Consider the following 15521-nt stretch of genomic DNA (forward strand, 5'->3'; position numbering starts at 1 on the left):
GAAGTTTTATAAATTTCAGTTCATTTAGGTAAATATTTTGTAAATTTCAGCTCAATTAGGTAGAAATTTTGTAAATTTCAGCTCAATTTAGTCAAAATTTTATAGAATTCATGAAAATTTAGCAGACATTTTGTAGAATTAAGCTCAATTTTGTATAATTAAGCATAGATATGTAGAAATTTTGCAGAATTCAGATCAAATCATTCAAAATTTTGCAGAATTTGGCTCATTTTAATAGAAATTTTGTAGAAAACAGCTCAATTTAGTCAAAATTTTGTAGAATTCAGCTCAATTCAGTAGAAATTTAGTAGAATTCAACTCAATTTAGCTCATAAGCAGACAATCCACATTCAATCCACCAATCTCTCGAGAAAATGTCGCACTAAAAAGAAAAGAATGAAAGAAAAATATTTATCGCATTTGAGTTATCACATGTTTCTATGCCATGGCACGTTAAGCTCATTCATCTCTTCAACTTACTTTTTTTTTATTTAATACAATAATATATATTTTTGCTTACAATACACCCACATTCATAATCTCAGATGCTGAAAAGAGGAAAATATTTCAACTGCATAGGCTCGATTCTGTTCACAAGTCTTAATTAAGTTATTCAAAAAATAAGACATTTTCTAGATTAAATAACAATTTAAACGGATCTATTTCTTTTGAATGTAGCAGCCACTAACAATAATATAGGGGGAATTTTCACTGACATTTTTATGCTTCCAACTATTATCGATTTGTCACGCGATATACATATGTGGATAATACACACATAATTGGATGAGATTTCTTCTACATAGCACTATATTAATTTCGTTACAGCTCATTTTAAGTAACACACAAATGGAAATGAAATTTAATAAACAGTGTCGAGTAAATTTTATGTCAAGCACAAGAATCTCACATAAAAATTCAGTCATGAATGAACAGAAAAATTAAGTGTTTTTTTATTATTTATGTCCCAGTGTCAGAGGTCATAAAATTTGTCACATGACATTTACGATTATTGGAGGTTCTTCTTCACTTTTTTTTCGTCGAGACAAATTTCACGTCCATTTATGTAAAACATTAATAAATAAATAAAAATGCAAATTATTATAAATAAAATTTTGATATATTGACTGGCGTTAATAATGCTCAACAATATCGTGAAGCGTAAATCCGTATGAGAGCTTCGCTTACTGCAATACAGCACCGGTCATTTGATTCTTTATTTTTTAATTTTTCTGTAAACTGTGAGCTTGCTTTAAGCATGCAAGTTATGAGATTATTTGTCTAGTTGGCCGCAGCTGATGAGTTTTTAATCTTTATGTAAATGACATGGTTTTTGACTTTGGGGTCATGCATTAATGCTGTATAGAATTGAAGGAGGGTCTTGATTAAGACAATTTCGACAGTAAGACTAAAAATAATTTTGAGATTTCTTCCCAAATTAAATGACAAATTAACGACTAGACAAAACACGAATAGGACAAATCGATCAGAAATCCAGTGCTAGGCAGGCGTAACCCTGACTTGGAGTCGAATTTGGTGTAAATCCGGCAACTTGTAAGAGTCAAACTGACCTGGTGCTGAAATTTGGATCGATTAACCGACTAAAGCCATTCAGGTAAGGTCGACTAATCGCAACCTGTTCCACTTGAGCTATTACTAAGTTCTGACTAAAGTCGAGTCGAGTCGTGTTGAGTCAAGTCATCTTCATGGCAGTAGAACTGATCAAAATGATCAAAAACTAGTTAGGGATGTTCAATGGAGCTATTAGTCGACTCGAACCGACTTATCCTCACAAATACCGAGTTGACTTCTAGCTCTGGTGCTAAATTATGCGCATACATCCTAAAAAGTAGTTGGCCGATTATAAGTCAATCTAGTATTGGCTACAATACATTTTGGCCAAAAAAATAGATCAAAATCAGTCGTTCATAGCAAATTTGCGTCTTACTATCAATACTGCAATATAACAGATCCATAGCGAACACAGCAATTGTGCTGTTCTTGCAGTATACTTACTTAGTTTGCTAGCCGTACAGATCAAGTACAGATCCATGGCCTCCCTTAGTCGTCTCCTGAAGCTAGCTTTATCACAGGCTAACGCTTGCTAATTATGGCAACATTCATTCATTTTGGTTCGGAAGTATGAAACTTACAATTGCATGATAATTCATACAAATATAACAATTGCTTAAGAAAGTCCATCCAAAAATCGCAAATTTCTGCAAACCTCATTTGCAACTGACCCCAGTCAGCCTTTTATTAAACGAAAACTTTCCAAGAATTAAGCATGAATGCATTATTATTTTCATTTTTTAAGTAAATAATTTGAGTGAATCATAAACTTTTTTTTATTATGGATGAATAATGATAAGGTTTTATTACAGTTTATGACTTTAATCTGAGTTATACTTTCATATGAACTTTGTACCTTTTGACTTAATGTGACAAATTTGGGTATTTCACTGATTTGAGTTACATCCTGACTGCATTGACTGTAATTGAATTAAAAATAGTCGTAAATTTAAATTTTCACATAATTTTCAACAAATAGTTTACAAATTAAAGCCCTAAATTTATTGCAGTACAATAATAAATGTCTGTAAGAGAGTCCCGGATGGAATATGTGGGCCAACAGCTAAAATTTATATCGTACACGGCTCATAGCGTGACAAAAATAATTTAACATAAGAACCAAAATGAGAAGAATTTTAATCTTTAAATCTGAATGCCTTCTAGCTCGGATCTGGGATATGTAGAGCAAAAATTTGTTAATTAAAATGGGATATGGGTCTTTTTTGAGGCATTTGAAATCATTACTGAATCATTCGACCAACATTCTTTTGGGTCATTTATATGCAGTGGTAAGTCATTACTTAAATAAGAAGAAATTTTAAGAATTTACCGCTTGAATGAATTTTGCACATTAAAAGTGGGACAATGGTCTGTTACCTTTATCATTTTCTTTTCGCGTATAACCTTGGGTTTACTTAAAATTTGACAGCTAAAGCCTCGATATGTTTTTTTATGTGATATCTGACAAAACCACTAAAAGCTTTGCCACACTTAAGCTGTGGATGGTAATGATGGATTTTTTTGTGGATTGTAGATAATTTTTTTGGGTGACCATCGAGCTGTTTCGACATAAAGTGAGTAGATTGTGGATTAAACTAGTATTTTGCATTATGGATTTTGTTCACTTAAGTGGAATACCACAAGGAATTTGATTTGTAGCTCTTAAGCAATTGTCACGATCATTTTAAGGTCCAGACTTCAAAAAGGCAACTTCAATTTAGTCTGGACTACAATTGAAGCATCTCTACAATGAAGTCCTCCCAACTCTGTTTAAGGGCAACCTCATCTTTAAGCATTCTGTTGCTTACATAGCGACTTAGCTGCAACTCGAGATAGTGCATATGTACGTATTTATAAAGATACCAGTGTAGCCCAAATCGACTAATCGATCAAAAATCTGCTATTAAGTTGATGTAGTTCAGGCATGGTATGGTGCCGATTTTAAACTGAATTCAGCAGAGTCACATCGACCACAATCAGAGCCACGTTCCCGAGTGGACAAAAATACGTTATAACTAGTTTATGGCAAGTTAATGTCCAATTGATGACTAGTTCTGAAGTATTTTTGTCCACTCGGAACTGGTCAAAGTCAGATCTTTGTCATCTAAAGTCAGAGCCACGAAAGCCATAGTCAGAACCAAGACAGTCATAGTCAGAGCTATGCTGATTTGGGGACGGATTATTGCTTGATTAACAGATTTGAACTATCCGGGATAGTCAGAAGTTTAGCAAAAAAGAGAATTTATTGAGATTTGTATGCTTTTTCGATATCAGGACCGGAACCGGGAAATTCCGGAAAAGTCCTGTCCCTAGTCACGGATATCTTCTGACCTTCCGAAACCGGAATTTGGGAGAACATAGAGATTTAAAGTCGGTTTTTGAAAACATTGCAGCTTTATATTTCATATTGTTAGAGTTCGCTTTAGTATGTTCGAAAAACCGACATCAAAATCACTTAAATAAGTCCCAAATTGTCTCAAAATATTCCTCACTCAAACCCGCACTCAGTCACATTCTCAAAGCAATTAAAAACTTCCATTAGCAACTGCAATATTCATAAAAATAATCGCTTGTCACAATTAGAACATTCACACTTCGTATTTAATTTAAAATAATTAAATTGTCAGTGTTATCAAAGATTTTTTTATAGGAAGTAAGCGATGACATTGCCCTCAATATTTAATAAATAATATTCAGCATCATCACAAAAAAATGCGCTTACTGAAAGTTAACAAAAAATCGTCAGATCGAGGATGTAAAATAAATTTATTTTATTGCATCAATCTCGAGCCCCTCCAGTTGTAAGCATATATGGTAATCATAGAGTAGTGTAATTGAAAGAAATATTGCATCAATTATTTGATAATTGCAAACTAGTTGATTCGATAATATTTCATACGTGAGGCAAAAACAAGCAGTTTTACGATTGGCAGTGCTTTTTTGAAAGTGTAAATTTACGTTTTTGTGATTGAGTTCGGAGATTTATATGGAACTGAATGAAAAGAAATTGAAATATGTCTTTATTATATATTTTTTTGCATCAACAAAACGACGTCATGCATGGAATCTAATTTGACTGAAAGTGTCGCAGTATAGACGTATTGTTGGGCATGGACGTACTCTAGGGGGTATGGAGGTCCCCCCTCCCCAACATTTGGAAAAAATCTTCAATTTTTTAAGGTTTTTTGTCAAAAAATCCCAAAAATCCTCTAAATTTTTGCGAAATTTGCCCGTCTCCTTCCTGACTGCGTCTCTGATTTGAGGAGCAAACAAACTATCGCAAATTGTAACAAATGAAGGCACATGCTGCGACCTATATTGATATAAATATAAATTCATTTTATTCACAACAATTCATTAAACTTTATTTAATTTAAATATTCCTTTGTCAATTGAGGGAATAATAGAAACATGTTCCTGTATGATCAATAAAATGCAAAAAATAATCTCTATTGATGATGAATGAAAGGAAAAAAAAACTTTCTAGAAATGACTAAATTTGATCTTGCAGTATCAATTGCTTATTCGAAACAAATTTCTTTCTTATTTTGTAAGCATACGCCGGGTATCAATCAGATTTTTCATCTCTTCTTTCTGCGAATCTGCGACAGAGTTGGTGACTCTTGAGAGAGGCTGGTGACTCTTGAGAGAGTCTGGTGACTCTTGAGATGGGCTGGTGATTCTTGAGAGAGGCTGATGACTCTTGAGATGGGCTGGAGACTCTTGAGAGAGTTTGGTGACTCTTGGGACAAGTCGATAAATTGAAACAAACTCATGCACCAAACTGAGGTCATTCTAGCTGACACAATTCTAGTCGGACTGAAATCTGATCTGGCACCATGCTATAGCATCGTCCTAAGATTCTAGAGTACCTAAAGCCCATTCAACTTCCCCAAAAGCGGCAAAAAATGAAATTTTGAGTCTTTTTTCACTATTAATCCTCTTAAACACTTAAAATTTCCTCTGATTACTGATTACGCACTTGACAACAACCAACTACAAGCCAGGTTCAATTTCTGATTTGGTCCGTTCCAATCCTAATCGGATATCCAACTTTACTTTCCACTGCATCTTATTGAAACTGCAATACATTCAAAAAAGAAACGAAAAAAATTAATTTTTTCTTCCTCGATCGAGTTTTTTTAAAAGAACATGTGTAGCAATTAACAAGAAGAAAACAATTCAAGTCATTAAAAGCAATCAAATCAACATGATTTTTGTTTTTGATAAGTCCACAAGTATGAAAGAAAAAAATAAATAATTTAGAACCTGTTGAGTAATTTTCAATCTTAAACCATCAAACAAATTGACTTCGTAGCGCAATTGGTAGAGCGTCAGACTCCAGATCTGAAGGTTGCGTGTTCAAGTCACGTCGGGGTCAAGAATTCTTTTTTGATTCTTTTTTGCTTAAAATGAGGTTTTGAATATTTTTGAGGGAATTTTGAGTTTATTTTTGATATAAAATGCTGTAAAATGATGAATTCAACATTTTGGAGGGGTTTGAAAATTTTTGATGGATGTTATCATATACCCAACCCTGCATTTCACTTAGTAAACCAAACAAATAGGCAAGAAATGATAGAAAAAGTAAAGCTGCGGTTCCAAGACACAACCGAAAAAGGAGAGAATAGAAAATGTAAAGTTTCACTGCACGCGAAACGTCGATATGGATTGTACGTACATATGTTTTACGATCTATCCGAAACCTTTCACTTATCAATCTTAATTCTTTCTACATCATCATTATTGTCGTGCCTTCTTCTTTTTCTTGTGAATTTTTTCAGAAAAAAAATCTCTTTATGGAATTTCGCATATTCTATGCGGGACAGGGGGAATAAAATGCTGACATCAAACGCTAACTCACGACTTGTTGTAAAGACATTTTTGACTTGATTGCTCATTCATTCTTTATGCATTCATCCGTCAGATAGTTTTCATTATTTTTATATAAAGTTTTACATTTATAAACAGATCGAGTCATTCACTCAACATGTTAGAATGTAATGAATATTCAAAATATGTATATACATATATAAAGGAGAAATGTCGGAGAAGGGATGGGCACTTTTATGACGAATTCTTATGCGGATTAATATTTGAAACGGAAACTTGTGTTGAGACTTGCTTTAATCTGTCAATCTTATCGGGAATTCTTTATTGGGATGTCAATCTGTAAATGATGTCTAGACTTAGAATCGTCCCGTTAATCGATCAAATAAATGATATCATCCGAATCTGTTACCACGAGTCATAATGACCTGATGCCGGAATTTAAGTCGATTAGCCGACTTTTGCAATTTGAATGTGATTTTTGGTTCCGAATTTGCATTTCATATTTGAATTGGGCTAGAGTTGGGATGCAGCAAGATGGAGTCTGTGGAACAGGCTACCGACGAGAGGTGGCAACCTGCGAATGGTGGAATAGCTGGAAGCTGAATAGGTAAGCAGTAAAACCCGGCTTTTGCGAACTCTAAGTTGATTCAAACGTCCAATGGCACAAAATGCGTGAAAATTAATCGAAATCAGCCTTCACTGGGCCGTTAGGACAGAGTTGTGAAACGGCCTGATTTTATCGGTCGGCCCAAAGCGGTGGCAGACAAAAAACAATGGCCGATATAATCAATGAACGAGTGGCCGATTCTCTCGGTCGCCGACATCGGCCATCACTCTGGTTAGGACCATTTTTCGTCTTGTCTATAGTAGGGTGACATTGGACGTTACCCTAGCGATCACACTTTGCTGTTCAGATGAATTGATTTCAAAATGTCAAAATGACATGAAGTTTAAGGTCTCCCTTTCAAAGGCAAGGCGAATAATGCTCTAACGGCCCAGTTTTGGTATATTTCGATTGATTTTTAAGTATGGTGTGTCATTCAAGTCATTAGCAGTTCACAGAAGCCGAGTTTTGCTGCTCTGACTGCTGATTTTTGATTATTTTGACAGCGAGCAATGTCATTTGTTAATGGGGCTTCGAGTAGATCAGGTTTGAATTTAATCAATCGACCGTTTTTCTACTCATAAACTTGACATTTGTGCAGATTACCATGAAATTTGTGTGGCTTGCCATGAACTAGTAAGTTTGTAACCAGATCTCTTTGAGGTATCAGCAAATCTTGAGGTCGACACTAGAAAATCCTTACTTGTGTAGCGATACTAAGCTATAAACTTGGAGAAGGAAGTGCCTCCGTTCCTCAAAATACTGTACATCATTTCACAACAATCCCTATCAACCATCTCTTCCAATATTTTGTCATGAACTCTTTCTAATCGATCTGCTGATCACAAAAAATCGGCAACTTTTTTTCTTAATCTGATTTCTTTGACAGCCTTTAATCCCAAAATATTGACAAGTCTTTAGATGAAGAAATTGAGCATTTAATTAATCAGCAAATATTTCAGTGGCTAATGATGTGGCTCAAATATGTCTCTTATTGATGTTTCGTAAAATAAATTTTAATTATAACGGCAATTTTTGATGTAGAAATTGTCTTAATTTATGCGAATTATTGAGTTCATTAGTTTCATTTATGGTCACAAGTATTTCTCAATTGAGCATAATTTGAAATCAATTGGATTCTTAATTGAACTTGGCTTGTGGATTAAAGTTATTTTTGAGGTATTTTGCAATTATTTTGATTTGATTTTGAATTATTTGTATTTTAATTGGGATTAAAGTCAGTTTTATGAGTTAATGGGAGGTTATGCCAGGTTCCTGAGCTGCGCAACGTGTTGGCAAGGTCACTGGTATGTCGGCATATTGCAGTAAGGCATGAAATAGCTCTGACGATCCAGATAATCTCCATAATTCCAGTCCAAATTCCATCATCTCATTTCAGGAAATGATCTTTTATGATAATTTTATGCATCCATTGAGAATGCAAATTACTGAATTAATTTACCCAAAGATGCACACCAAATAAATCATTCTTAAATGAGATATAGCACATAAAATGTCCTCATAAAACGCCTCCAACGATCATAATATGCTCATTTTATTGATGCCCACATAGCCCCCAAAGAGTCAAAATATTGTCTTTTGTTGTGACGTGAGAAGAATATAGCTTGTTGCAACATTGTATGCTGATGCTTGTGTGATACATTTTTATGATTATTGGCTATTTATAGGAGAAATTTTTTGATTAATGATACTTGTGACTTTTTCTTTCTTTTGTGAGTTATTGATGTGAAAATGAGGTATTTTAGTGAGTTGGAGTTGGGGATTGGATGGTTTGTGAGGTGTAGGATATGTTGGGGCTAACATAGGTAGAGTAAGCTAAGAGAATACTCATAAACAAGCTCATAATGAATGATTTTTAATGAGATCAGTTAGGGGATACGTCACAAAAAAGGATAATGTCCATTCCGATCGAGACAGGATGGCAAGCTACTCAAATGTCAAGACTAGGCATATGATCGACTAATAGTCCCCATGTACCACTAGTGCTAAAGATTTCGAATAGCTTAAATTGGTTACTTACTTGCTTCCTTGGCGAAAGCGCACGGGGGCCCATTGCCGCTTTTAGAATTCGTCGAAAGATGGATCTGTCTTTAGATAACTCCTGCCAGTTTCTAATTCCCAGCACTTTTGCATCGTTGCTCACAAAGCTTTTTGGTCTACCTCGAGATCTCTTTCCATCAAGAAAGTTACCAGTTGTCACTTTAAGTATTGAGGCATCATCTGGCCTTAAATTGGTTAGTTTATCAAAAATCAGGTCACATGCTGTCGTGACCAAGGCATTGACACACGTTTCTTCCGGATGAAAGATTCTATGGGCCGGATGAAAGCAGATGAATGATTTGTATGGGCTGGATGAAAGAAGATGAAAGCGGATGAAAAGTGTCAATGCCTTGTTCGTGACTTCGGATTTATATAGAATCCGGAATCATGGAAAAAGCCGGATTTTGAATAGATTAGCCGACTTGAGCAGTTCGAGTAGGTTCGAATCCTAATTTGAATTTTTGACCATGATGTCAATCTTGTAAGCAACAAGAGCATTTATGACTCAAAAATGACCAATTCATGTTCAAATCTCAGAAATATTAGCCCAATATTAGCCTACAATCTCCTCATAATTCACCCATAAAACCACCATAATCATCTAAGCATCAACTATATCCCACAAATCCCACGTCTCTCTATTTCTATTCACAATCTCTTCAAATCAAAACCACGAATGACTACGTAAACAAATTAAACGTTTATATTCCATTCCTTGATCAATTATAAATTTCTTCTCTATCTATAGATAGACTGAAATGAGTACATTTGACCTTTTTTATTTCTTCATCTTTGATTGATGGTCATCAATTACGGTTTTGTTCTCTTTTTATTCCATTCCTTCTTTATGCTGTACAAATTAGATTAATAATTCTTGTCTTCTTGTAATCTTCTTTGTTCTCGACTTCGAGAGTTTAAAATTGAATTAAGATTCGCAATTTTCGCTGTTCCTTTCTTCATCACCTTCTTCTTATAACCGTCAATTTTTAACAATTTTTCAAAATGTTGTCATCGTTAAGCATTCACATTCATATCTTAAATAAAAGGGCGATGCTCGAGACAAATTAGTCAGTAATTCAGCTAATTGATGAGTCATACATTCGTCACTATGCATGCATGCTTATGTATATCGGATATTAATTTACAAAACAGCCACAATTCAAGTCTGAGAAATACTTTCTTCCTTCTATTAATATGGATATGCGGGAAACTAATGTGAATGATTACAAATCGACAAAGAGTCGGGCAACGACAGCAGCTTTGAAAACAACAACAACAGAATAATGTGTGGAGTGAAGAAAATAATCTAAACTAATTTACATACCAACGTTCAATGCAGTGAAGAAATGAGACGAGATAACGTGGTTAAAAGTGACAGTTGGAGTGGTCGCAGGTCTATTTGTGTTTAAGAGTTTAATTTTTCGATAATTTGCGGGGTGTTGAGTTATTGCTGTTGATTTGTCTGCTTGTTATAGTTTGAATTTTATGGTATTGAGCTTAGGTTAGGTAAATTCGACTCAATTTGGATCAGATTAGTCGAAATTTTGCTCTGCTGAGTCAAATTCAGCTCAACTGAGTCAAGATCCGCTGAGTTGAGTCTAATTGAGCTTAGTTTAGTCTAGTTCAGCTCAGATGAGTCTAGTTCAGCTCAGATGAGTCAAATTCAGCTCAGATGAGTCTAGTTCAGCTCAGATGAGTCTAGTTCAGCTCAGATGAGCATAGTTCAGCTCAGATGAGTCTTGTTCAGCTCAGATGAGTCTAGTTCAGCTCAGATGAGTCTAGTTCAGCTCAGATGAGTCGAATTCAGCTCAATTGAGTCAAGTTCAGCTCAGCTGAGTCAAGTTCAGTTTAACTGAGTCAAATTCAGCTTAGATGAATCAAGTTAGACTTTGCTATCTCTAATTCTGCTCAGATGTGTCAAATTCAGCTCAATTTAGTTAAATTTAGCTCAGTTGAGTAAAATTAAGATTAATTTAGCTCATTTGAGTCAAATATCGCGCAAATCAACTAAATATAACTGAACTCAGCTCAATTCAGCAAAGCTGAATCAAAACAATCCTTTCCATTGCACTTCCAATGAGTTCACTAACTTTTCACTTCAATAATCCACAACATAAGTTCAATAAACGCTCCAATTTCCTTCCAAACTGAAAAAATCCACACACAGAAATGCTCCGCAATCACACTTCATTTACAAGAACATTTCCTACCACTTCACATATTATTTTTTTTGCCTGTTGAAGTGCTAAGTGATTTAATAGTGAAATTATAATATTTTACATACTTTATGCCTTTATTTTTTTTATCAAAATGTCTGTTAATAGTAATAATAATGCTATTGCCATAGAGCATTTTTATTAAAGCACCGAGTGTGGCTGCGCAAAGAAAAGCATAGATAGATAGAGAAATGCGGTAGTTGAGGTCTTAAACTTGTGAATAGTGAGGTGAAGTGACTTATCTATCACTAAATAAAAATATAAAAAGTAGTGAAAAGTCTCGACACACATATTTTATCTTTTTCAACTTTTAGTTTCATTTTATATTATTATTATTTTATTTTTTGCATAAGAAAAGAAATGATCGTAAATTTCTCAATTACATAAATCAGAAGAAATGCCTACAGACAGGGGTGTAGCTGGTATGTGAGTGGTCATCATGTTTGAGTTTAGATTGTCTTTGATCATAAGATCGTAGAAAAATTGAGCTAACTCTCTGTCTAAAAGAGAAGCAACAAGAGAAATGAGGCAGCAGGGGAAAGGGGAGCATCAAGGTGAAATAGGAGCAGCACGGAGAAAGGGGAGCATCTATCGGAAATGAAGAGCTGCAAAGAGAAACCGGAGCACCAGAGGGGAAATTGAGCATCAGGTGGATTGGAGATTCAGCAGAGGAAAGAAGAGTAGCAAGGGAGTAGTTGAGCATCAATCCAAAAAGGGTCATCTGGGGGAAAGTTGAGTAGCATAGAGAAAGTGAAGTAGCATGGGGAAAGTTGAGCATCAGATGGAAATGGGGCCGTCAGGGGGAAAAGGAGCATTCGGGGAGGAAGGTGAGCTTCAGGCGAAAAGAGACTGGACATCAGGGGGAAATAGGAGCAGCATATGGAAAGGGGCCCATCAGGGGAAAGAGGAACATCATTGTGGAAGTGGAGTATCAGGCAGAAAAATTGGCATCAGGGGAAAAGAGGAGCATCATGTGGGAAGTTGAGCATCAGGCAGAAAGAGGGGCATCAGGGGGAAAGAGGAGCAGCAGAAAAATAGTTGAGAACCAGGCGGAAAGGGGACCATCAGGCGAAAAAGGGGCCCATAGGCGGAAAGGGAACCATTAGAGAAAAGAGGAGTAGCAGGAGAGAAGATGACCATTCAGATCGGAATTGAAGATAGCAGGACAACATGTAGAAATGGACCAACAAGTGGACATTACAGTAGATGAGTACCCCTGTAACCTCCACGCGTAACAATTTGTACAACTTTATATTTAGATAAAAATGAGATAAAAATAGTGAAAGATGTTTTAATGCCAACCAACAATAGTAATGGAAATTTGCAATAAAGTTGCACTTAATTGCCAGACTATTAACATCTTTTACAGCCTTATTATATATCCTCTAGCCAACAAGCATCCAATCTGATTATAATTTTCAATGTTTCTCGATCTATTTTAAATTTTATCATGGCTTGAACAAGTCACAAAAGAATTTACAATAGTTTTTTATGTCGCCCGTAGGATATTAGTCAATTATTTTGATGAATGTCGATAAATTCCATGTTGTTGTTGTTGTGGATGTTCATTCACTACAACATATATGCATACACACATGATCCGCGACTTATAAAAGAAAATAAGATAAAAAAACTATTTAATTATCGACTGACGTTGAGCGATCGCGCCATAAGCGAAAAATTGATTTGCACAAGACTCTCGTCGCCAAGCCTGCATGTCATGTGCAAGTTGAGTATAAACTTCTATCTAATCTATCTATATACACATTAAGTACATACAATAAACATGAGATATAGAGGCTTTATAGTCGACAAGCGTAAACTTCGATCAATTTGTTTATAAAGTGCATGCTTAATCGTTTAAGACAGCTTCAAGGATACACTCGAATGGGGAATAGAAAGACAAAGAAAAGAGCTTCTAATTTTTTTTTGATGCTGTAACAGAAAATGCAATAAACATCACCGTTATGTCTATTGAAAGTAAACAGTTGGCAGTAATAATTTACAGGTTAAGTTTGATTATTTTAAGCCAGCCATTCCTTCTCCGTTCCTTAATAAACGCATTAAAATTTTTTATTCTCAATCAAGAAAATCCATTAAAAATATTTTACATCTCTAGCACAAGTCACATATTCCATGTTTAAACAACACTAAAAATCTAATAATGAATTTACGATCTGAATGATCAATGAGGCATGAAGTCGTTGCTGCTGCTGCTGTAGTGCAACATTAATTTTACTAAAAAATGTTTATATGTGAACATGAAAAAATTATTGGAAAGCATGGATGTGATTATGATCGGCTGAAGCGCAGTTCTCTCAGTTTTAAGGGTTATTGATGTCTCAACCGGAATTGGCAGGACTTTGGGAGTGGAGGCACCAACTCTGGTCTCAATTTATACAAAATCATAAGATCAAAACAAAGACAGTCCAATAACAACTCAATATCCCCTCAAAACCCCTTAAAACCCCTGCCGTTCCTATATCCTACTTAGCATTCAAACCCATCCATACAAAATCTCAGCTGAGGATCAAATTTAGTTGTACCGACGCATTCATAAATACTTCCAACCATCACGCCATTAAAGACATAACAATAAACATAATTAACACATCCAGTTGGGTATGCAAAGTATCCATAGGGTTGATTGGCACAAAAAGTATTAGCATCAAATGCGGCTGCTGTTGTGGTTGTATCTACGATTGCTTCTGTTGTGGTATCAGGAAGAGTTGTTGGGGCATCAGTTGGTGCTGCTGTTGTGCTGAAAAATTGAATTTTTAGAATTTATTCTTCAAATCCATGACAATCCATGATTATTATTGGAGATACTTACGTTGTGGTGGTTGTCTTAGCTTTGGTCACTTTGGGAGTCGTGGTAGTTGTTGCAGTCGTTGTTGTCGTTGCAGCAACGGTCGTCGTAGTCGTTGGCACAGTCGTTGTAGTCGTAGGTGCAGCAGTTGCCTTGGTCGTTGTGGCAGCAGTAGTCGTTGTTGTTGCAGGAACACAAACATATACAGTATCACAGTACAACAAGGTTGGGTTGAACAGTGTGGAACCTGGACAGGTATAAACTGCTCCAAGCATGCTTACGCCATTTGAATAACATTTGACATAATTTGTGCAGTTGGTAGTTCCTGGATAGGGATGATAGCCACTTGATAATGAATTGCAATATGTATTTGCGTCGAATGTTTGGGAATTTGCTGAACTAATGATGATAAAAATTGCGAAAATTTTGATGATCTTCATTTCTTGAAATTTTGGAAGTGACTGCTTGATGAATAAAGTAACTTCTATTTAGTATCAAAGATAAAGCTATCTAAGATAAATAGAAAAATTCGCGAAAATGATCATAAATTTTAATGAAATGAATTGGACACAGAGATGCTTTGTTAGTTGCTTGATGCAATGGACATCAAATCCGCACAGGGTTGCATGCCTGTATAATCTGATACATATCAATTTAATGTATCTATTCACGGATTTATGTACAATTAATGCAACAAACCGAGTTCAAGAATATCGAAAAATCACCAAAATCTGACTAGACATTCTTGCTGCTCAGACAGACGTGACTCTGACTTGGTACTGGATTAGATTTAAATCCCAAAATTACGTCGGCTAGGTTCCGAATTTCAGATCGTGCAATTCGGCTCACCTAAATTTATAATAACCTTGAACACATTTGAGACACATCCACCTAATTAACCTTCAATCTTATCACCAAGTTCCCGTAGCCATGACTTTCCCATCCTCAAAACAATGAACAACACTGCTTGAATAACAAAATCAAGGCCAAGAAAAGTGAAATATATTTGAATATCAAATTTTGTGACTTTATCTTTTGCTTATCTTGTGCGTCTTTATTTATTCATTTTATTGCCAGTTCTATTTATAAACCTTGTTTTTAAGTCATAGGAAATGACACTTTATTACTCATATTTAAGGATATCATTGAAGATTCTATTTGTGCTTTGATTATGTACAAGTATATCCAACAGCACAATATCTTAATGCTGGATCAAATGCTGTAGTTCCAATACATGTTAACACTGCACCACGCATTGATGCACCATCGTAAGTATAACAATAAATGTATTTGACACATCCAGTAGGATAAGGATAATATCCTCGAATCTGATTGGAACAAAATGCTGTGGCATTGAATGATGGTGGATTAGCTGTCGTCGTAGACATTGTTGTAGTTGTTACAGTCGTAGTTGTTGTTGTCGTTC

At 35.3% G+C, this 15521-nt stretch overlaps 2 protein-coding genes and 1 non-coding gene across 3 annotated transcripts in view; 2 read left to right on the forward strand and 1 right to left on the reverse strand.

Annotated features, from left to right (window-relative positions):
- The window catches only part of GEFmeso (Guanine nucleotide exchange factor in mesoderm), a 100543-nt gene that overhangs the window by 23937 nt on the left and 61085 nt on the right, over positions 1–15521 (forward strand). The window lies entirely within an intron of this gene.
- On the forward strand, positions 5881–5953 carry TRNAW-CCA (transfer RNA tryptophan (anticodon CCA)). The gene has a single exon. It is a non-coding gene; the product is annotated as a tRNA-Trp (tRNA).
- On the reverse strand, positions 13301–14556 carry LOC139096627 (uncharacterized). Its single transcript, XM_070648362.1, has 2 exons — positions 14120–14556; positions 13301–14047 (listed from the first exon to the last, which is right to left on the reverse strand). The coding sequence occupies exons 1-2, from the start codon at positions 14533–14535 to the stop codon at positions 13777–13779; spliced, it is 687 nt and encodes a 228-aa protein (XP_070504463.1). The 5' UTR covers positions 14536–14556; the 3' UTR covers positions 13301–13776.

This window comes from Chironomus tepperi, unplaced genomic scaffold, assembly GCF_022539635.2.
Source record: "Chironomus tepperi strain 1889 unplaced genomic scaffold, CSIRO-AGI_Ctep_v1 contig_395, whole genome shotgun sequence".
NCBI lineage: Eukaryota > Metazoa > Arthropoda > Insecta > Diptera > Chironomidae > Chironomus > Chironomus tepperi.